Source organism: Durio zibethinus, chromosome 22 (genome assembly GCF_047325235.1).
Source record: "Durio zibethinus cultivar Kanyao isolate XHJ-2024 chromosome 22, ASM4732523v1, whole genome shotgun sequence".
Classification (NCBI taxonomy): Eukaryota; Viridiplantae; Streptophyta; class Magnoliopsida; order Malvales; family Malvaceae; genus Durio; species Durio zibethinus.
The window spans coordinates 7,059,890-7,083,952 of NC_143183.1; the positions used below are offsets into that span (position 1 = coordinate 7,059,890).

The following is a 24,063-nucleotide window of genomic DNA, read 5'->3' on the forward strand; positions in this document are numbered from 1 at the left end:
AAAATGTTTCGGGTTAAATTTTTTTTTCATCACTATTCACTATTTATTTTTTAAAATTTATCTAATTAAAAAAATATAAAAAGATAAAATCTAAATAGGAATAACACATGGATAACCTTCTATTATCACAAAATATATTTAAATACAAAAAATTTTAAAACAAAAGAAATTGTAAAAGTAAAAAAGGAAAATGAAAATAAAAAATAAAAAATAAAAAAGTTTATAGAATGTGCCACATAGACATCATGTTGAGTTTAAAATATTAATTTTTTAAATAAAAATGTTAAATAATAATTTTATTAATGTAATAAATATATAAATGTATAATTAAATTAATAATAAAATATATATTCTTATATATATTCGGAAATGAGTTGGGATAAAATATCTTAAATACGCTTTACCCAAATATCGTATACTTAAAAAAACTCGACCCATCCCCATTTGATCCAATTAAAAAAAAATCCTCATTCAAATTGAAATAAATTGAAATTTATCAGAAACATATTATTTTGGCATCTCTATTAATCCATATTATTTGTTGTAAAATTTATCTAATTAATAGTACAATAAATAAAAAAAAATGATTGGAGTACTACATAGACATCTCCATTATCCTAATTTTTTATAATAAATTTAGTTTAAAAAAAGGCATAAAAACGAAAAATGAAGAGAAAAGGAAAAAGGAGAAAGGAGTTTAATGGTGTATTATATGGACATCCCAATTGAGTTTAAAATATTAATTTTTAAATTAAGTTATTAAATAATATTTTGATTAATTAACAAATAAAAAAAATAGGATGCTACATGTACATATTTATTTTTTAAAAAAATGATCTTATTTTCTTAAAAAAAATACAAAAAGAAAAAAATTTTAAAAAAAGTTATCATGTGACATTTGAAATGATGAATTTTTCTTGAAAAATGTAGAAAATAGATTTAAAAAAATAAAAAAATAATGGATCAAAATCAGGGGAAAAAATCAAATGTAAGAGCTACATTGACACCTCCGCCAATATTTTTTCTTTAAAATCAACAAATTAAAAAAATACAAAAATACAAAATATATTTTAAATTATCATATCAAATAGGCCTCATATTAAAGATTTTAAAATATTTTTTAAAAATATTAAATACTTTTAATAAAAAGTAAATAGCAAAAAAGGTGAAAAAATGAGTCAAATGACTTAACTCATTAGATACTCTTAATATCAAGTAGATTTCAAAAAAATAAAATATAAAAAATAAGATAAGAAAAAATAAAAAAAAACTTTATCTAGATTTTAAAAAAATCCCATATTGAATTAGGATGAATTAAAACTTATCAATGCATATTGTTTTGCTATCTTTATCAATTAACACATTTTATTGTAAAATTTATCTAATTAAAGGTACAAAAAATACAAAAAAGGAAAAAAGATAAATGGAATACTACATAAACATTCACATTGAATTAAGGAACTAAATAATAATTTAAATAATTAAAAAAATTAAAATACAAAAATAGAATGTCACATATACACATTCATTTTTTTTTTTTGCTTCAAAAATTGATCTTATTTTGAAGAAGGAAAAAAAATAAAAGAAAGTTAAGATACCATGTGATATTTGAAATGATGAATTTTTCTTTAAAATTTTATATCATGAATTTAAAAAATAAAAAACCTAAAAGAAGAAAGAACAAAAAAAAAATATCAAATTCGAGTGTGACAAGACACATCCACTAATATTTTTTAAAAAATTATTAAATTAAAAAAATAACAAAAAAAGAAAATATATATTTTAAAAATTCATGTCAAATAATTCCCATGTTGAAGAAATTTTAAAATAATTTTTTAAAAATATTAGATATTAAAAAAAGTAAATAGAAAAAATAAAAAAATGAAATTGGAGTTAAATGGCTCAACGCATGACATGCTTTTAATATCAAATGAGTTTCAAATAATAATAAAATGTAAAAAATTATTTATTAAATATATTAAAAATGAAAAAAAGAAAAAAAACACATGACATACCATTATTATCAAGTGGATCCATAAAACTATAAAATCTAAAAATCTTTATTAAATATTTTTTAAAACAAAAAAGGAGTTAAAAGTGCTAGATAAGAAAAGCAAAAAAAGTTTGGTATAAGTGATTTCCACACAAAAATAAAATTTATAAAAATATATATTTTTTATATTTAAAAAATATTATTAAAAATTAAAAAGGGTAAAAAAAAGTAAAAAAGAAAATTTAGTATAAGTTAGTGCCATACATAAAAAATAATATTTTTTGAAATATATACCTTTTTTATAATTTTAAAAATATTAATTAAATATTTTTAAAAGAAAAAAGATTAAAAAAAAAGAAACAAATAAAAACTAAAAACCAGAAAATGAAAAAAAATGAAAATGAGATCTCTATCATAACGTCTAGGTTGAGAAACTTATCTATTAGACACAAAAATCATGAAATCACCACCAATATTTTTTATCTAGGTGTGATTGACCATCTATATGAATCTATCATTTTCAAAGTTATTCTAAGTGTAAACTAAGAGTTCCTAAAAAGAATAGATTTTAGTTTACATCATCATAACTAAAGTTTGGGAAGGTTTTAGCACCACTTTATGCCTAAAATTGATACCAAATTAATTACATATTATCTTACCTAAGTCTTATCAAAAATAGTTTTATCATGCAAATAAATCAATTCCAATCTTTTTATTTACTTACAAAACATGATGATACAAAAATTTTTTAAAAATCAAGCAATCATGCAATAAATCTCAAATCATACCATGCAAAAATTATCATGCATATATAATACTATAAATCATACCAAATATCATGTAATAATATCATGCCTAGATCATGCTAAAATATTCATGCAAGAATCTCATGCAAATACATTAATTATCATGCAATAATAACTACAATGTAAATATATAATATCATGCAAATATAAAATACCATACAAATATATTAATAACCATTCATGCAAATATATAATCATGAAATCAAATATAAGCACATAAATATATTAGTAATTATGTAATTAAATATAGTCATGCAATTATGCACACAATAAATATAAAAACATGCAATTAGATATCATGCAAATAAAATATTAATCATGCAATAATATAATATCATATTATGTAAGTAAATATATTAATAATCATGCAAGCAAATATATTAATAATCATGCAAACATGCAATTAAATATATAATTATACAATTAAATATATAATTATACAAATAAATCTATCAATAATTATGAAAAAATATTAATAAATCACACAAATAAATATATTAATCATGCAAACAAATATATTAGGCAAATAAATTATCATGCAAAATAATATTAGTCATGTAAATTCATGCAACAATAAATACCATGCAATAAATATAAAAATGAGAGTAAGCAATTAAATATTATAAAAGTTATGCAAAAATCACAAAAAAAAATAAAAACAAACATTACCTCAACAGATCATGAATTCCAATGATTTTTCACCTTTCAAAAGCTGATACTTCCTACTATAAATCTCAGCCTTCTTTTTAAAAACTCAAACTAAATCTTCTTGGAAAAATTGTTTTGCTTGATTGTTTCTTCTTTGTTGATTCAAAACTTTTGCCTAAATTTTTCCTCTTTCTAATGACCTTTATTTGATCTTGACGTGAATTGCTGTGAGGCCTCCTTGTCTTTTGATCATAGATTTATAGTCTTTATATAAGGATTGAGTCCCTTTCAATTTAGAAGAAATTAATTCAACCAAATCTAGGATTTCTCTCTAAATTTTTTCTCTGCATAATCTTCTTTTTTTTAATAGATTGAGCCCTAAATCTTTTCAAAATTATTTAACCCTTAAAGTTAAATTTGAGATAGAATCCAATAGTTGAATTGAATATAAGATTTTCCATGCAAAATTCCACATTTTTCTTTTTTTTTCTTTTTATATTTTTACCCATTTTTTATTATTTTTTTCCAATTGACTTTGACTCTTTTGACTAAAAAAAAATTAAACTAAAAAAATTAAAATATAAATAAAATTTAGGGCTTGATCTTTGGGCCCAAAATTCACTTTTCTAATTAAGGCCTAATTGTATAATCAAAGTCAAAATTCGAAACCCAATGAATTTTGAAAAATCTTTAGACAAAATAGGGTGTCTATAGTTGCCGCTCTTTATGCATTTTCTATGAAACAAAAATTATACAAAGACAAAAGACATCCATTTTGTTTAGGTCACAAAAATCTCAAAAGCTCCCCCACAACTACGGCATTGAAACTTTTGAAAAAATAACTCCCCCACAACTAAAGTTTTGAAACTTTTGAAAAATAAAAATGCTGCCTCACAACTAAGGCATTGAAAAAAATGCTTCCTTACAACTGAGGCTTTGGAACATTAAAAAATAAAATGCTCCCATACAATTGAGGCTTTGGAACTTTGGAAAAGTAAAATGATCCCACACAGCTAAGGCTTTGAAACTTTTGAAAAATAAAATGCTCCTCCATTGAAGCTTTAATTTTGGAAAAATTAAAAACTCTTTCACCAAGGCTTCAACTTTTGAAAAATAAATTACTCCACTGAGGCTTCAACTTTGAAAAAATAAAATCATGTCCAAGAAAGCTCATTATCAATAAAGACTTGAAACTTGAAAAACAATCTGAAATTTTTAAAATCATGCCCTAAGGTCTTATAAATCATTTTTACCTTCAAAAAAGCTCATCCTTAACAAAGGCATTGAAACTTTAAAAAAATCTTACCTTAAGTGATTCTTTGTAACTCATCTAGATCATCATTGATGTCTTTCAATGTGTCTCTTCTCAAAAGTATTTTTTTCTCTAGTTTTTCCTTCTTGTTTTCCAAAAATATGCAATGAATGAAAAGATTCTCCATAATTCTCAAATTTAATTTTAAGATTCAAACTTTAATTTTTCTTTCTTTCAAACATGCATGATATATAGGATGAATATCATGAACACAATGTATGCATACAATGAATGCATGAGCCAAAGATTTTTCAAAATTCTATCCTAATTTCACAACTTAAACTTTTATCTTTCTTTTCCAAACATGCAGCGCATAAGTGCAATAAATGTGATAATATATGCAACATGTAATGAATGCAGTGAATAAAATGCACGAATGCAATGAATGCAAAATTCCAACCCAATATCAAACTTTAAACTTTTTTCGTTTTCACATATGCATGATGAATGCCATGAATTAGTGCAATATTCTCAGAATGACGCATGCATGTAATGCATATAGTGAATGTAATGTATATTATGTAATTCATTTATCTTTTTAATTATAGTAAATCAGAGGGTTCTCAAAACTCTTGATTTATCTTCAACTCTTTTTAACTCATCAAAACTTATGGTTTTCAATATGAGCTATCATACACCATCAAATAGTCTCACCCATTATATCATCCAAATCTAAAGTTTCCTTCTTTCAATAAGATTTCAAGACTTTTTTTCATGTCTTCTTTTCAGCTTCTCATCATGTTTTTCTTCAACTTATTTGGAATTGGTTAGCAAATGTATCAACTGATTTGTGACCTAAAATTCCCCTTCATTAACTTTATCATTTGATTTCAACAGCTAGAATGTTTCTTTCCATCTATAAGCCATAAGGATCAACATCATTTTAAACTTCTTTCATCTTTCATATTTTATTTTTAATATGCCCTAATCACTTCTAACTTTTCTGAAATAATGTAAGGATATTTCATAATAGTCATTTATTCATTCATCATCATTTTAATTCAATGCCAAATGAATTTGTTACATTTTTTTAATTCATCATATGAAGAAATAAATGGTGAAAAACAAGAAAAATCAAAGATAAATGCTGGAAAGGGTATGCAACATCTAAAATAATGAATATTCAGATAATTCTAGACAAATTAATTCCAAATTCTTTTTTAAAAGCTCATTCCATTGATATTCTTGATATTTCATCAATTCAAGCATTATCCCTATTTCTTGGAGATCTTCATCAATGTTGTTTTTTCAAGTTTCCTTTTTGTTACTTAAACTACCCTTTTAGGTTTTCAGTTTAAGCTTTTTTTTGCTTTTTTATCTTTTTTTGCACATCTCTTCCACATCCTTTCCTTCTCATTTCCTCTTTTACCTTAATCTATTAGTGACATTTCGATCAAAGTTTTCAATATTTTCATTATAAGTTTGTTTTAGTTCACTTCATGATTCTCCACTTTGGCTAGTCACATTCGATCAAAATAGACTTTTAAGAGATGTAACATAGGCTAGGGTGAAGGCATTATGAAAAAAATGGATAAAATAGGCCTAAAATTAATTCGAAAAGGTTATAAACCAAGTGATCATTTATTATCATATAGAGCAACTTGATTTTTTTGCCCTATTCTTCATTAATTCTCTCTTTATCTTTTTTTTTTCTTTTTTTCACATTTTTTCAATTTGCACATTTCATCATTTTTTAGGAAAATCTGGGCATCAAAAATGTTTTTTTCCTTGAAATCATTAGAGACCTTTATTTATTTCTTTATTTTTCTCTTTGTGTTAAGACTTTTTCAAACTTTACCCTATAGTGTAAAGTGTGATTCTTGGTTAGGGTTTCTTCCAAAGAAAATTCAATAGGCTCAAATGGGATAGCAAACAGATAATTTTACCCCTTATGTGAAGGGTAGAAAAAAAATGATCATTTCTCATTTCAAATATGAATATTTTTAATAAAGAACATTTATTGACTAAGAGTAAACATATGAGCGAACCATCACAAAAAACAACACACTACATCACTTCCATTTATGAATGAGTGAAATCCTATGCTAGTTTCATTTCATGAAACCTGTCCTCTTTCACTTCAATGATCCTAATAGATTAAAAGTATCAATTTATCAATTCCATCAATATGAATGATGCTTTCTCTAGACAACGAATTTTATCCGAGATATTTTTCAACATGATTAATCCAAGGCTTATTCATAAATAGGGGTCAAGGCCATTTAGTAGGACTATTTAAAACCTATAATGACATCATGAATTTGCCTATTAAAAAATTTAAAGTCAACTCAAGTCAAAACTGGTCAAACAAAGTCAAATTACGTAAAACTTAATCAAAATGAATATAGCCTAGGTCAATTCTGAAATTTTAAAACCTCATTGAAATCAATGTGTTTTTAAATTGAATTTAGGATTTTCTAAAATACTAAAATTTTCATTATGCCCTGAAAATGGTAAATTACCAAAATACCCCTATAAGAGGTATTTTCGTAATCTGACCTTTCCGAGCTTGAATTTTCATAAAATTTTTTATATCTTAATTTTATAATATTTCATGATTTTTAATGCATATGAAATCCTAGCAGTCCCCCGAGAAGGGCAAAATCACCAAAATACCCTTATATAAGTATTTTCATGATTTGACCTTTTCGAGCTTGAAATTTCATAAAACTTTTCAGATCGTGGTTTTATAATATTTCATAATTTTTAGTGCTTTAAAATCCCAAAATAAGCATGACAGCATTGATTTCTAAGAAGATGGCCACAAATACCAAAACTTTGCACTAAAGGGCAAAATGGTCTTTTTCATGGGCTTAGGAGCATAAAAATTCAATCTTTGCAGAGTTTAATCTGAACCACTAAATCCTTTGCTGACTTTTAAAACAAGGGCCAAAGGTGACTCCTTGGAATTAAAAGAAATATGAATTATAGTCCTTGGATGAGATTTCATCCAAGAGCCCTCATTGAACAAGATTGAGATCTTGTTCTTTGAAGGAGCTACTGTCAAATAAAAGTGAGGGGGAAAAGCTATTGGAAACAGAAGGAAAAAAAGGAATGAGCATCTGAAAAAAAAAAGCATAAAAAAAGAGCTGAAAACAAAAAAAAAATTCAAAGGTGAGGCAGCCCATACAAGAGCATATGTTGCCATTTATATAATGTCTTTACACCATGCTTGCACCTACTATGGTCTTTTTTGCAAAGTGTTCTTATTTTTTTCTTCATGCTTTGACTTTGGTGTGAATGTGGATAAAGTTTAAGTTTTATGTGTTCTATTGCTTTTGTTACAAAAATGGTTGAAATCTCATCCTTTTTTCGCTAGCATTACCAAATAGTTGCTGCCTCTTTTAATGGCAGCAATAGTCAGCTCACTCCACGCATCATTCCACCATAGCTTTACTTCTTTCAAGCCTTTGCTTTGTAGACACCCTATTTAGTCCGGAACCAAGCTCATTGGCCTAGTCCAATAAGATTTGGGTCTAAACCCATTGGACCCAATTTAGGATCCAATTAGCTGGCCCCAATGAGCTTTTATTTTTATTTTTATTATTTAATATATATTTTTTATTTTTATTTTTTTTTATCTATTAATATTTTTATTATTTATCTATTTTTTTATTTATCTAATTATTTTTTTAGTTATCTACTAATATATTTATCTTTTTTATTTTGATTAATTTTCGGTTAAGATTAGAATAAAAAATTGGAATGAATTTGGCTGTGATTTGGGAATTAGCAGAGTTGGGATTAGATTCAAAAATTGAATCCAAATCCTAGAAAGAGTTGGGATTGATCAGAAACTCTTCTAATCAATCCCTATAAATAGGTGCTGAAAGAACAGAAGAAAACACACAGAAAAATGTAGACACAGAGAAAAAATGGAAGCTAAAAAAACATTTTTTTTTGGTTAAAATAGTTCTAGAAATTGGTGGAGAATTTTTTATGAATTTTTTTTTGGAAAATTTTGGAAAATTTTTAGATTTCGATTGAATTTTCTGATAAAGGTTGAATTTTTCGGTGACTTTTCTGGCCAAGTTCGAATTTTTTGACCAACTTTCCAATTTTCGGTGACTATTTTCAGAAATCGATCAATTTTTTTATGAACTTCCAGTAAAAAACTCAGATTTCGATGAAAATTTCCAGAATCCAACGATATTCAACTAGAGTTCTTCGTGGTTTAGAGAGAAGAGAAAGGAAAAGAAGGGAAGAGAGAGAGAGGAGGAGAAATCTATTGAAAAATAGAGGGATTAGCCTTTTATACCCGTCGAAAATGATGTCGTTTTGGCATTACTGTTCCCAGAGGATTCGTGCATTTTGCCAAGATCCGACCTGACCCGAACATCAACTCGTTTTCGACCCGTGTGCGACCCACATCTTCGAGCAGTTAATCGAGCCGAGCCGACACCCCTGAACGGCGTCTTCGAGCCATTTTTCTTTCTCAAGTCGAGCCGAGCCGAGCCAAGTCGCTAAGCTGAGTCGTTCCAAGGTTTTTTTTTGTTTTTATTTATTTATTTTATTATTATTATTATTATTATTAGATTATATTTGTTTAATATTTGTTTATTTTATTTTTCTTTATTTTCATTTTTATTTTATTTTATTATTTTGTTTTCTTTAAATAAAATTTTAAAAAATATTTTTGAAAAAAAGTTGAAAGTATCAATTTTTCTTGAAAATAAGCTTTTTTTAAAAAAATATTTTTGGAGAAAAGTTAAAAGTATCAATTCTCTTTAAAAATAAGTTTTCAAAAATGGATTTTTGAGAAAAAATTGAAAGTATCAATTTTCCTTAGAAACAAGTTTTCAAAAGTGAATTTTTGAGGAAAAGTTGAAAGTATCAATTTTTCCTAAAAATAAGAGGAAAAGTTGAAAGTATCAATTTTTTCTGTACAAAAGCAATCATTTTTTTCTTCATTTTTATTTTCTTGAATTTTTTTTAATGTTAAATAATCCGACGACAGAGCTTCTACAAGTGAAACAGTAGTTTTCTTGCATACTCTTGAGGTGAGGAGATTTTTTCAATTTTTTGCTAAAAGTATTAGAGTTAATTGAGAATAATTTCTAATAATTAATTACTTGGTAAATTTTTAAGACTTATTGGATAACACAAAATTAAGCTTGTACCATCTTTTAATGGGCATTGTGAGGGTGCTATAACCTTCCTCACACGTAACTGAACTCTTGAACCTTATTCTAGTTAGTAGACCTGAACCTATTCTTTTAGGGACCCTTAAGCTTAGGTGTTTCTTAAAAGGATAGATTCTGTAGGTGGCCAATCGTACCTAGATAAAAAAAGATTGGTGACGACTCCTTCAAGTCAATGTCTAGCGATAGATCCTCGGATCTAGATGTTATGACTTGCTTTTTCATCCTTCATAACTAGCCTTTAGTTAGCTTAAGCTAAAACAAATAAAGAAAAGGAAATAAGTTTGGAGTAACTAAACCATGCTGCTTAACCTTCCATGGGCAGTCACAGTTTGGATTTTTTTTTATGTATAATTCCTCTTATTTTGGCATGGAAAAAAGCTTTAACAAAAAATGGTTTTCAAAGTAGGAAGATAAGTGTGGGAGAAGGAAGAAAGGGTTTAAAAGTCTAAGTTTTCTTTCTTTCCCAACTCTTTGTTTCACATGGATGACTTATTCAAGCCATAAAGCTTCAAGCTTTCTATTTTCTTTTGGCCTCTTTCTTTTTTGTGGGATTTCATTTTATTTGGTTCTTCTTATAAAAGGGAAAGCTGAAAATAGGCCCCATATAAAGCAAGATTCACGTGACTAGTTGTTCCCCCCTTTTATGTTTGTTTTGCTTAATTTTTTTTACATGACTTTGCTTACTCAACCAGTGTATGAAAAATAACTTCTAGATGTGGGATTACATAAATAGCGAAAAACTAAAAATAGGCCACATGTAGGACAAGGTCCACGTGTATTGCAAGTTGCCCATTTTTTTATTAATTAGCTTGACTTCTTTGCATGTAAGAAGCTTATAACCGAAAGTTGAAAACCATAAAGGCTGGACTTTGAATGTTAAAAATGATGGGTTTCACGTGTATAGCAAGCTATCCATTGTTCTGTTTATTAGCTTGACTTCTTTATATGTTTTTGTCACTTTATCTAGTACATGAATTATTTGTAAATGAGGGAAAATATTACACATAATACATAGTTCCACCATTAGCTCTCTTATGATTCTCTTTGGTATATTGGTTGTAAGATGGATCAATTTTTAGGCATGATGGTTACTAGATGGTTTAAGAAAAATAATAATAAACGTAGTAAGGCTAAGGTAGATAAGGAAAAAAACATAATAAATTTTGATTAGGGGGTTAGAATATTTAAACATCTTTTTGCATAAATGATCGTGTTTATTTTTAGATTATGCCAAGGTTTTGAATGTCTAATTTTTTTGTGCATGTATTAGCTTTTAAACAGGATTGTGGTCTCCTTTTCAATGAGCGGTGGTTAGACTTGGGCAATAATATCCTTCTATCTCTGGGCATAATCTTTGAAACTTTAAGTATCTTTCTTTTTCATGCTTTGTAGAGACATGTGATTTGATGCTAGCTCTATAATATGTTTGTACTATACAATGAAAGCTTTTGCAAGTTCTCTCCATCCATGAATGCGAGATCTATCTAGTAGCATATACCACCTAATAGCTGAACCAGTAAGACTATCTTAGAAAAGATGGATAAGTAACTTTTCATTATGAACGTATGCAGTCATCTTGCGATAGTACATTATAATATGAGTAATAGGGCATTTGGTCCCATCATACTTTTTAAACTCAAGCACTTTAAACTTTGGTAGAATCACAACATTAAGAACTAGGTATAATCCAGTAGCATCTATTGACCCATAAAAATCTGTTCCTTTAATGGCTCTAAGCTTCTCTTCCATGAGATTTATTTTTTTAGAACTAGAGCTTTCTTTAGTTTCAACAAGGCCTATATTCAGCTTTTGTTATTTCTTGAGATCATCAAGATTTGAAACTTAATTATGATTAAATATCTTGATGCCAAGAACAAGGGAAATGGGAGCATGATGAGTAGTTATCGGTATGTCAATCTACCTATAAGGATAATTTACAATGAATGACGTTTAATGCTAAGCCCTTTGAGATGCATGTGATAAATATGGGTCAAAGCTAAGAAGGTATAGTGGATCAGTCTCATTTTGTATCACTACTTATTCCACCATTTTCTTTCCTTTACTCATGTTTTTCAACAATTTGATAATAACTTCCAAGTGCCCTTACAGTTTTTCTTGTGCTCTTTTGATCTTTTAGAAGCAAAGAGTGTTTTCTTTTTCCATGATCCTAGCTTGATATCTAGTGTTGTAGCACCTCAGATTGTTTGAAGATTGAGCTATCTTTAAATCTTGATTTTCCATAATTTTAAGAATTAAAATGACTTATTATCATTCACTTTGGAGAGATATTTATGTATGAATACATGAATGTAATAAGAATGATTTATCACATAATAATTGTTAACAAAAAAAATCTTTGTTGAATTGAAAGTTATTTATAATCAAATCCAATATTACATCTATGAAAAGTCTAAAGTTTATTGTAAAAAATAATCCTTAATTTGTCGATATTGGTTTTGCATTTCATTAAGGAAATCTAGTAGTTTTTGGCCATGTACTCCCGCTGGTGGTACCCTTGTCTTACATTCTTCAACTTTTTCTACCATGTCCTTAGCTTTATAAGTAGCCATAGTAATTTGATCAAGCAAGCACTCCAATTGGTTATGTTTTCTCACATATGCCTCATTTACTTGCTTACATTCTTTATTCATAACACCTATTTATGTTCCAATTTCAACCACTACCCATTGCATATTTGGATATGCTTTTGTGTTTCAATTAGTACTTTGTCCTTGCATCTTTGCTTGCAATTGTCCATTGTTTTTCAAAAATTGGGCTAACTCGTGATTAGTGAATGACTATGTAATGTTGAGATAAAAGAAAGATTCTTCCATTCATCATTTTCTTGTTTGAGTGCTTGAACCTTTCTGTCCATTCTTCCCTTTAACTCATTTTTTAGCCTTTTGTTTTCAAGCTTCAATTCAGCTTTTTCAATTGAAGCTTTCTTTTAGTGATTTTCACTACCAATAGGGGATCAAGAGGTGGTGATTTCATTGAGCCATTTGGAGTTGTTTCTTCAGGGATTTTAATATTTTTATCTCACCTAATGTGGCACATAAAGTATTCCAGAGTAACCTCATCTAAGCATCTCCTCCTATATTCCTTATGAGGTAAATTCTAACCTTGTAAGGCCCTGGCTATCTTTGTGGAGGCATCAATTTCAATATATAAGAACTCCATTTTACTAAGTCTAGAAATGGCTGGGATAAACTATTCATAGCCATATTATCTTTGCACTATGATTGGAGAATAATTCACTACAACCCAAAGGCCTAAGAAAAGAACCAAAAGCTTATCTTCACAACCATACAACACTAGTCCATAAGGCATCTAAAAAGCTCTCTATATCACATCTTGTCTAGTGAGCTTCGTAGAAATAAGATCCATGCTTCTTTGGATTTTTTTGTAAGCCATTCATTTTCACTATTAGTAGTGAAATATGGCTTGTGAAATTTACCACCATTATTTTTTATATGACTTTTCATCCAAATGGTTAACAATTGAGTACATCCAGTAAAACATCCTTCTTCATTTCGATTACAATGATTTAAAGATCTAATAGTCTCAGCCAAAATTACAGGAATATGATTGATTTGATAACCAAGTTGATTAAAAGAATCCACCACTGCAACATCAATATAGCCAATTACTTTTTAAAATACCATTATCCTATATAGAGCCAATGCTAGTAAATCTATTCATCTTTCAATACCAAAATATTTGTATATAAAGTCATGAACAATGGACCAAGGAATACCAATACTTTCACTCTTTTCTTTTACACAATTATTAACAATTTAGACCTTTACGATCATCATTTAAGCAAGCTTTTTTCGATAACCAGTCTTTTTAATTTTCCAATATACCTTATTAGGATTAGGGAGATCTAAGCAAAGGAGAGTTGAATGTTCTTTAATAGTTGGCACAATGTCAACCTCATTGAACACAAAGCAGCGATATGAAAGGTCCCAAAACTGAACCATGACCTTAATAAGCTTATCATCAACAAGGATTGAAAGGAGTAATGTATGGTTCCTAAACTTCTTTTGGAAAGTCTCATTGATAGTGACACTCCATTTGTTCCAAATACTAACCAAATCACTAAGATCATTTCGTTTGAGATTGAGATAGATTTTTAGTGGGCAAAGTAGTTACATAATTGGCCAGCAAACAATCACCTCTTTTAAGCTAAGCTTCTTCAGACTTCATTCTCAGGCATATAGGGAACTTTAATAGGCTCTCCATGGATGTAATTAAGATTCTTTTTTGTTAAGATTGTTTTGTGGTAATCACTCCTTATGTAAATCTAATGATGTATGTACGCATAAAGTAGAAGAAAAAAAAAGGTTAGTTAACATAATACAATATATGCAAGGAATAACAAAATATAAAATGTTAGTTTGCAAAAATATACAAGGAATAACATAAATTTACAAAAATAATAACTATCCCATCATGTGTCCTATATAGGTTTTTTCCAATTAAAGGGAGGGTAGGGCTCTAGCCTAAGTTTGGATTTTAAGGTTCATATACATGCTAGGTTCAAAGGCTTAACGATCTAAGGGCTCTCAAATTGTTCCTTACGTCATCGTCCATTATAGACTAGTAAGGCACCCCAATTCTCACCCATCATTATAGGTTTAAACGGAAAGAGTTCAATTTGAATGAGAGTTTTTACTAGCTCACACAGAGGTTATTACCTCACGAGAGTATAGGTACTTGCTCTCTCCTAATAAAGGATAAAGCCCCAGTATAGAGTTTATGCATGAATGCAAGTATGATATGTGTAAAGGGACATACCAAGTAATCAAATAGATAGGTGTGAATAAAAAATAATATCTACAAAACAAACAAGTAAGAAATCACAAACAAATAGGTTAGTCCACATGAGAAACATAAATAATTACATAATAAAAACTATCAAAGCAAGGCTTAAAATAACACATAAATAACTAATGGCTTAACTCTCTATATTCCTCAATGGAGTCACTAAACTATCATAATATCTAGGTTAAGAAACCTACCCATTAAACACAAAAATCATGGAGTTGCCACCAATCTTTTTTACCTAGATGCGATTGGCCACCTTTATGATTTTGTATCATTTTAAAAGTTGTCCTAAGTATAAACTAAGGGTCCTTAAAAAGAATAGATTCTGATCTACATCATCAAAATTAAGATTCGAAAGTCCGTTACGTAGAGAGAAGGTATTAGCACCCTTTTACCTCAAAAATTGGTACCAAATTAATTATGTATTATCTTACCTAAGTCTTATCAAAAATAGTTTTATCGTGCAAATAAATCAATTCCAATCCTTTTATTCATTCACAAAACATGATGATACAAAATTTTTATAAAAATCAAGCAATTATGCAATCATGCTATAAATGTTAAATCATACCATGCAAAAATTATCATGCAAATATAATACTATAAATCATACTAAATATCATGTAATAATATCATACCTAGATCATGTTAAAATATTCATGCAACAATGTCATGCAAATATATCAATTATCATGCAATAATAACAATAATGTAAATATATAATATCATGCAAATATAAAATACCATACAAATATATTAATAACCATTCATGCAAATATATAATTATGAAATCAAATATAAGCACACAAATATATTAGTAATTATGCAATTAAACATAGTCATGCAATTATGCACACAATAAATATAAAAACATGCAATTATATATCATGCAAATAAAATATTAATAATCATGCAAGCAAAAATATTAATAATCATGCAATATGCAATTAAATATATAATCATACAAATAAATATATTAATAAATCACACGAATAAATATACTAATCATTCAAACAAATATATTAGGCAAATAAATTATCATGCAAATATAATATTAGTCATGCAAATTTATGCAAAAATAAATACCATACAATAAATATAAAAATAAGAGTAAGCAATTAAATATTATGAAGGTTATGCAAAAATCACAAAAAAATTGAAAACAAATATTATCTCAATAGATCACAAGTTCCAACAATTTTTCACCTTTCAAAAATTGATGCTTCATACTATAAATCTTAGCCTTCCTTGCAAAAACTCCAACTAGATCTTCTTGCAATTTTTTTTTTGCTTGATTGCTTCTTCTTCGTTGACTCAAAACCTTTGCCTAAATTTTTTCTCTTTTCAATGACCTTTGTTTGATCTTGAAGTGAATTGCTGTGAGGCTTCCCCTCTTTTGATCACAAATTCAAAGTCCTTATATAGGGATTGAATCCCTTTTCAATTTAGAAGAAATTAATTCAATCGAATTTAGGATTTCTCTCCAATAAATTGAGTCCCAAGTCTTTTCAAAACTATTCAACCATTAAAGTTAAAATCTGAAATTGAATCCAAGAGTTAAATTAAATCCAAGATTTTTCACGTAAAATCCCACATTTTTCTTTTTTTTTATCAATTGACTTTGATTCTTTTGACTAAAAAAACAAAAATTAAACCAAAAATTAAACTAAAAAAATAAAAATAAAATTTAAGACTTAATCTTTGGGCCCAAAATTTACTTTTTCAATTAAAGTCCAATTGTACAATCAAAACCAAAAATCGAAGTTTAATGAATTTCAAAAAATCTCCAAACAAAATGAGGTTGTTATAGTGATGTATGGTAGTCCAAGGAATTAAAAACCATCAAACTAAGAAAGAAAAATAATAAAAAAAGAAAACATATATTTTAAATAATCATATAAAATGAACCCCATACTAAAGAAATTTTAAAATATTTTTTAAAAAATATTAGATATTTTAGAAAAAGAAAAACTTAAAGAGAAAAAATAAAAAAAAGAAATAATGAAAAAATGAGTCAAATGACTTAACACATGTCATTCTCTTGATATCAAGCAAGTCTAAAAAAATTAAAATATAAAAAATTATTTATTAAATACATAAAAAATTATAAAAAAAAGTGGCATATCATTATTATCTAGTGGATCCCATAAAAAATAAAATATAAAAAAAAATTTTTAAATATTTTTTAAATAAAGAGGCTAAAAATTGAAAAGCAAAAAAAAAAAAACTTGGTATAAATGGTTCCCACACATAAAAAATAAAATCTTTAAAATATATATCTTTTAATTTTAGAAAGATATTATTAAATATTTTTTAGAAAAAGAAAAAGTAAAAAAGGATAAAAATAAAAAATAAAAAAGGTTTAGTTTAAGTGGATCTTACACATAAAAAATAAAATCTTTTAAATATATATTTTTATAATTTTAAAAAATATTTATTAATTATTTTTAAGGAGAAAGTAAAAAAACAAAAGAAACAAATAAAAAGAAAACAAAAGCAAAATGTAAAAAGCAAAAATGAAATGCTAAGAAAAGAATTTTTTGCGGTCGTGCACTACAAACAAGGCAAAAAAATAGAAGCATGTAGAAACTGAAGAAGTAGAAAATATATATTTTTCAAAACAGTTTTTTAATACACTCTATATGTTAAAATAGAGCACACAACACACCCTCTTAACTGATATGTGACGATTTTTTCCACTAATATAATTGGACTTCTCCACTAATAGTCATAGCTTTAGTGGAAACAAAACATGAGCATCATCATCAGCATAAGATTCTACTTCAACACTCCTCCTTGGAATTTTTGCTGATCAGACCAAGTAAGGATTTCAAACACTCAAACTTGATTTTTGATACATCTTTGGTGAGTATATCAGCCATGTTATCTTTACTCCAGCAGCAAACCATGTGCACCTCTTGTTCTTTTTTAGCTTCTCTAATATACTGAAATTTTACTTTCATATGCTTGGTTTTGCCATGATTTACTGGATTTTTTGCAATAGTTATGGTTGATTGACTATCACAAAAAATTCCAGTTGCTTCACCTTGCTTCTATCCCAGTTATCCAAAATTTTGCTTAACCGTATAGCTTCTTGATTCACAGTTGCAGCAACTACCATAAACTCTGCTTCAGTAGTAGATTAAGCTACAAACATCTTGCTTCTTTGATATCCATGAAATAAAAACTAGAACCAGGAGAAAATGCATAACCTATAGTGCTCTTCATGTAATCCAAAGATCCTGCTCAATCACCGTCACAAAATGCCTGCAATTTCACATTCATTGTGCATTATGCTACACACCGTAGTCTAGTGTGCCTTTCAAATACCTAAGGACTCTCTTAGCAGCACCAAAATGAATTTAACTTGGACAGTGCATGAACCTTGAAAGTAAGCTGGTAGCAAACATTAAATCTGGTCTTGTTGCTCTCAAGTATAACTTTTATATAACTTTTCATCTACCTTCCCAGCAATATTATTTTTCTGCAGCTTTTCAACCACAATCAAAAAAGTTGAAACGGGTTTGCAATGCTCCATATGAAACCTTTTCAAGATGTCTGCAGTATATTTCTTTTGATTGATGAAAACACCATCCGTGTACTGATGTATTTCCATGCCTAGAAAATATTTCATCTCTCCAAGGTCAGTCATTTGAAAATACTTCTTCATTTGCTATTTGAATAGATTTATCATCTCTAAATTGGTTCCAGTTACTAGTAAATTATCCACATATAGAGAAACAACAAAAACTTCAGCACTTTTTTTCTTAACATAGAAAGTAGGTTCATTCTCACTTCTTTAAAACATGCATTGTGTAAAATACTCATCTATGTGGCTATACCAAGCTCCTGGTGCTTGCTCCAAATCGTATAGATCTTTGTGTAACTTGTAAACATGCTCCTCCTTGCCTTGAACTACAAAACCTAATGGTTTTTCAACAAAAATTTCTTCCTCCAAATAACCATTAAGAAAAGCTAATTTAACATCTAATGATAATTTTTTTCAACCCTTTTGAGTAGCCAAGGCAATGAGTAATATTATTGTGTCATGTCTAGCTACTACTGCAAAAGTTTCAATATACTTTATACTTGGTTCTTATGAGTGCCCTTTCACAACTAATCTTGCCATGTAATTGTTGATCAAACCATCTAGATTAAGTTTGGCTTTGTTAATCCACTTGACACCAATCACTTTCTTTCTGGTAGGTCTCTCTGATAGGTCCCAGATCTTATTCTTGATAATCATGTTCATTTTTTCCTCCATGGCTGCTTGCCATTTTTCATGCTTGGATGTTTCTTCATATGTTACACATTCAACAAAAGCCATACAACACTTGTAAAATGGAGTGGACTGGCTGTATAGCATTTGTAATCCTGTAGATATGATGGTGGATAAGAAGGTTTGGTTGATCTTCGAAGTTGAGATGGTGGTGCTGTTGAGATTGATGGTGAAGCTGGACTTGTAGAACTGCTTATTCCAACTTTAGGAATGACATCGATGGTGATGCTATTAAGATTGATGAAGAGTTGTAACTTCAACTTGAGGTAATTGTGAAACAACCTCCTTGTTTACTTTATAATCTTCCCAATTCCAAGTGACAATATCATTAAGGTTTACATCTCTGCTTACCATCACCTTTCATGTTTTAAGTTGTGAATTCTATAGCCCTTTGATTTAGAGCTATAACCATGAAAGCTACCTCTTTTTGCCTTCTCTTCTAACTTGTGTCTTTTTTCTACGGGTACATGGACATAACATACAAAACCAAACACTTTGAGATGTCTCATAGTAGGTTTCTTACCACTCTAAGCTTTAATTGGAGTTTTACCAGCCAAAACTCTCATAGACAGCCCGTTGTGCAGGTATACTGCTTCGCAAACTGCTTTTGCCCAAAACCTATTTGGTTTTTTTTTTTTTTCAAATTTCATGCACCTAGCCATCTGAATGACTGTCCTGTTCTTTCTCTCAACACTCCATCTTGTTAAAGTGAGTACCCAACTGTCAACTGCTGTTCAATGCCAGCATCTTCATAAAATTCATTGAAATTTGATGAAGCATACTTCTTGCCATTATCAAACCTCAAGGTCTTGATCTTACAGTCACTCTTGGTTTCAACAAGTGCCTTGAACTTTTGAAATACATTAAATACATCTGATTTGTGTCTCATGAAATAAACCCAGGTCATCCAGGTGTAGTCATTAATAAAGAGAATAAAATACCTATTTTGGTTAAGTGAAGGTGTCCTCATTAGGCCAGAAACATCTGTGTGAACTAGCTCAAGCTTTTCCTTTGCTCTTCAATTGCTAGCTTTAGGAAAAGGTTTTCTGCTTTGTTTTACCAACTTGTATGCTTCACATAGATCATGAACATTGCGGATGGGAGGCAAATCTCTCACCAAATTGTTTACTTGCATGAACTTTAAAGAGCCAAAATTGTGGTGGCCATCTCATATGCCTATCATAATGTTTAAGTTCGAGAACTTGTCCATTAAATACAAAAATTACGGTGTCGTCACTAATATTTATTTTACCTAATTATGATTGGCCACCTATATGAATCTTTCTTTTTTAAGGTTATCATAAACTTAAATAAATACCCTAAGAAAATAGGTTCTAATCTATACCAACAGGACTAACTTTGAGAGTCAGATACATGTAGAGAAAGTTTTAGCACCCCACAACGTCCATAAATTGGTACTAAATTAATCATATATTATCTTATCTAAGCACTAATCAAAGATGCTCTTTATTACTTATTTTATTAATTTCGATGTTTAAATATTGAAAAAAAGTTTTTAAGCTTTTACCAAAAAAGAAAAATTTTTCACCTCAAGAATATTCAAAATAAACTCACTGTTTACTTGAAAAGGCTATATCATCGGATTCATTAAATATCTTATTAAAAATCAAATCTGAATTCCTTTTATTTATTTACAAAATATTGTCATATGAAAATACTATCAAAATATCATAAAAAATATCATGCAATAATATCATAATTAAAACATGCAAAGATCATGCAAAAATTGTTAGAGAGATAAACCACACTTGGAGCCCGTGAAAACACACCAAAGAGCCCATATATATATATTAGACACCACTTGAGCCTAAAAGCTTAAGCTATTAGGTTCTTGGGTCGTTCATGCATATATAGGACATCTCATTTAGTTTCCTAATGATGTGAGATTTTTTTTCTTACATGTGAATCATATCCCAATAATCTCTCATGTTCACTTGTAAGTTCTGATCAAGTCCCACCTTAACTCTCCTGTGCGAGTAAGTCCTATTAACGCCTCCTTTGGGCCAAATAATCTCACATCTCTAGTACATTTTTGAGCCAGGCGACAGCACTCAACCTTGCCACCTAGGTTGTCTCAGTGCTCCCTTAAGCTTACACTTCAGGTTGACTCAACTCATCACCCACTTGGGTGTTCTGCTTTTGCATATTATTATATACTTGCTGCATCCAAGTCGAACCTTTTAAATACTAACTTTCAAGTACATGAAGTTAATGGACGTGATCAACTTTCAATCTACCAACAATCTCCCCCACAGCAATACCACTAGGACTTGAACTCGTAACCTTAGCTCTGATACCACTTGTTGGGGAGATAAACTATACTTGGAGCCTATGAGAGCACATTAAAAGGCCCACATATACATATTGAATACCACTTGAGCCCAAAAGTTTAAGTTATTAAGTTTTTTGGTCCTTCATGCATATATAAAACATCTCATTAAGATTTTCTAATGACGTGAGATTCTTTACTCACTTGTAAACCATATCCCAACAAAAATAAATCATAATAAATAATGCAAATAAATAAACTCTATGCAAAATATCATGCAAAAATATCATAATAAATCATGTAAATAAATATAATAAAAATCATACAAGTAATTATAGACACTACATTTTGTCCAAAAAATTTTTTTGGATCGAAATGGGTCTTGATTGTGTAATTAGGCCTTAATACAAAAGTGAATTTGGGGCCCAAAGATTAAAAGATCAAAAATTTTAATTTTGATTTTAATTTTAATTGTGATTTTAATTAATTTTATTTTAATTTTTTATGTTTTCTTTGGTTAAAGTTAAAAGTCAAATTCAAAAAAAAGGAGAAAATAAAAAAAAAAAACAAAAACGTGGCATTTCGACAAATCCAATCCTCATATTCGATTTTAGATTTTGGACTTTAATGATCAATTGGTTATGAAAATACTTGAATACCAAGCTTGTTTAATAAAAGGAAAAATCATAGGAATCATAATTTTGGAAAATCTTGCTTAAATTCGTGAAATATTGGATTTTCCAAGCAAAAGTAGGATCAATCCCTATATAAAAAACCTTGTAATCAAGTACAAAGGTAGGGGGAAGAAACAATTAGAGCAATCATAAAAGTTTAATTTTTTAGGTTCAATTTTTTATTTCTAGGATTTTTGGAATCTTGTTTGAGTTTATGAAATTTTGGGATTTTGGTTGTCTAAATTTTGAATCTATCTTCAATTCTGATTTCTAGGATTTGGGTTTTGTTTTGGATTTCGGAGATTGATTTGAGTTCTGGGTTTGCTAGGAATATTCTAGGAATTTAGTTAAATTTCTAGGAATTTAGTTGAATTTTTGAGTTTTTTGTTTGAATTTTTCGACAAAAGTTTAAGTTTTTAGGTAAACTTTATGGCAGGCGGAGGGATTTCATGGCAGTTAGATTTTGAGTTCTAAAGATTTTTTAAAAAAGTTTGAATTTTTCGATGCTAAAATTTGAATTTTTGGCCGGACGGTTAAGTTTCATGATGAAGTCCTAGAAAAAAAGTTAGAGAAAATTGATCCTAAAGAGAAAGGTTTAGGCATCTAAGAGAAAAATAGCGGTTTATTAGCTTTTATACTAAATCAAAATGATGTTGTTTTGCAAAAAGGCTAACCCACGTGCTGACCCAAAAACCCACGTTGTGTTGAAGCCCGACCCAATCGTAGGTATCTCTTTTTCTTTTTTTTTTTATTTTCTATTTTAATTTTATTATTATTATTATTATTATTATTATTATTATTATTATTATTATTACTTTCTATTTTATTATTATTTTATTTGTGTGATTAAATTAAAGTGATAAAGAAAAGAAAAAAGAAAAAATTGGTAAGATTTCATTGATTTATTTGTATGATGTCTTTGTGAATTTAATTTTTTGCATGTTATTTATTTAATTGTATGAAAAATATATTTCGACATGAATTTGATTATTATATACTTGCATGTTTATTAATATATTTGCATGGTTATATATTATTGCTTGAAGTTTCCATTGCTTGATATTTTTGCATGAAATTTTTATATTATTGCAAGAGGTAATTCTTGCTTGATAATTTTTGCATGATTTATTGCATTGTATTTTTAAATTCATTGCATGATAATATTTTGCATGATTGTTTGAAATATATATATATATATTTGCATAATAGCATGATTTGATTTTTGATAGAATTGTTGTATGACAATATTGTGTAAATAAATAAAATGATTGGAATTGATTGATTTGCATGATATTAAATCATTTTTGATAAAGGCTTAGGAAAGATAACATGATTAATTTGGTATTAATTTTGGACGTAATGAGATGCTAAAACATTTTTTACACGTAATCAACTCCCAAACTTAGCTCTATTGATGTAGACTAGAACATATTCCTTTTAGAAACCCTTAGTTTGCATTTAAGATCATCTTAAAAAAGATAGATTCACATATGTGATCAATCACACCTAGATTAAAAAAAATTGTGGCAATTCTATAATTTTTGTATTTAATGGGTAGGTTCTTGGACTTAAACGTTATGACAATAATCATGCAAAAAAATATAATAAAAATCATGCAAATAAATAAAATAATAAAAATCCTACCAAAGTTTCCTTTTTATTCTTTTTCTTTTTCACATCACTTTTTAATTTAATCTCAATTTAAGATACTAAAATAGAAAAAATCAAAATCAAAAATAAGAAATCAAAATAAAAAAGAAAAAAAAAAGAAAAAGAAAAACATGTGATCAAGTTAAGTTAGGAAGGGTATAGGTGCAGATTGAACCTCTTCCAAACAATGTTATTTACTCTCAGTATTTAAGTTAAAAAACCAAAACCTTCATAATTTCCTTCTATTTTCTCTCTCTAGCCCAAAAACTTCTCTCTTGAAACTTAAAGCTCTATGTTACTTGATGAATTTGATTGTATTGCTTCTTGCTTGTGTGTTCCTTGATTGCTTGATTTCAAGTCTTTTATATAGGGACATAATCCCTTTCAATTTGAAAAATCCTAATTTTAATGGAATCTAGCAAAAACTTTTCCAAAGA

The 24,063-nt window shown here is 28.1% G+C and overlaps 1 protein-coding gene across 1 annotated transcript in view; it reads right to left on the reverse strand.

Annotated features, from left to right (window-relative positions):
* LOC149512518 (RAF-like serine/threonine-protein kinase 20) overlaps positions 1–19,919 on the reverse strand; it is a 66,076-nt gene extending 46,157 nt beyond the window's left edge. The window contains exons 1-2 of the mRNA XM_089751462.1: positions 19,729–19,919; positions 18,880–19,214 (exon numbers count right to left, since the gene is read on the reverse strand). Coding sequence (XP_089607588.1) covers positions 18,880–19,214; positions 19,729–19,919 — 526 coding nt within the window. The remainder of the gene's footprint in view (positions 1–18,879; positions 19,215–19,728) is intronic.
* Between the last annotated feature and the right edge of the window lie 4,144 nt (positions 19,920–24,063).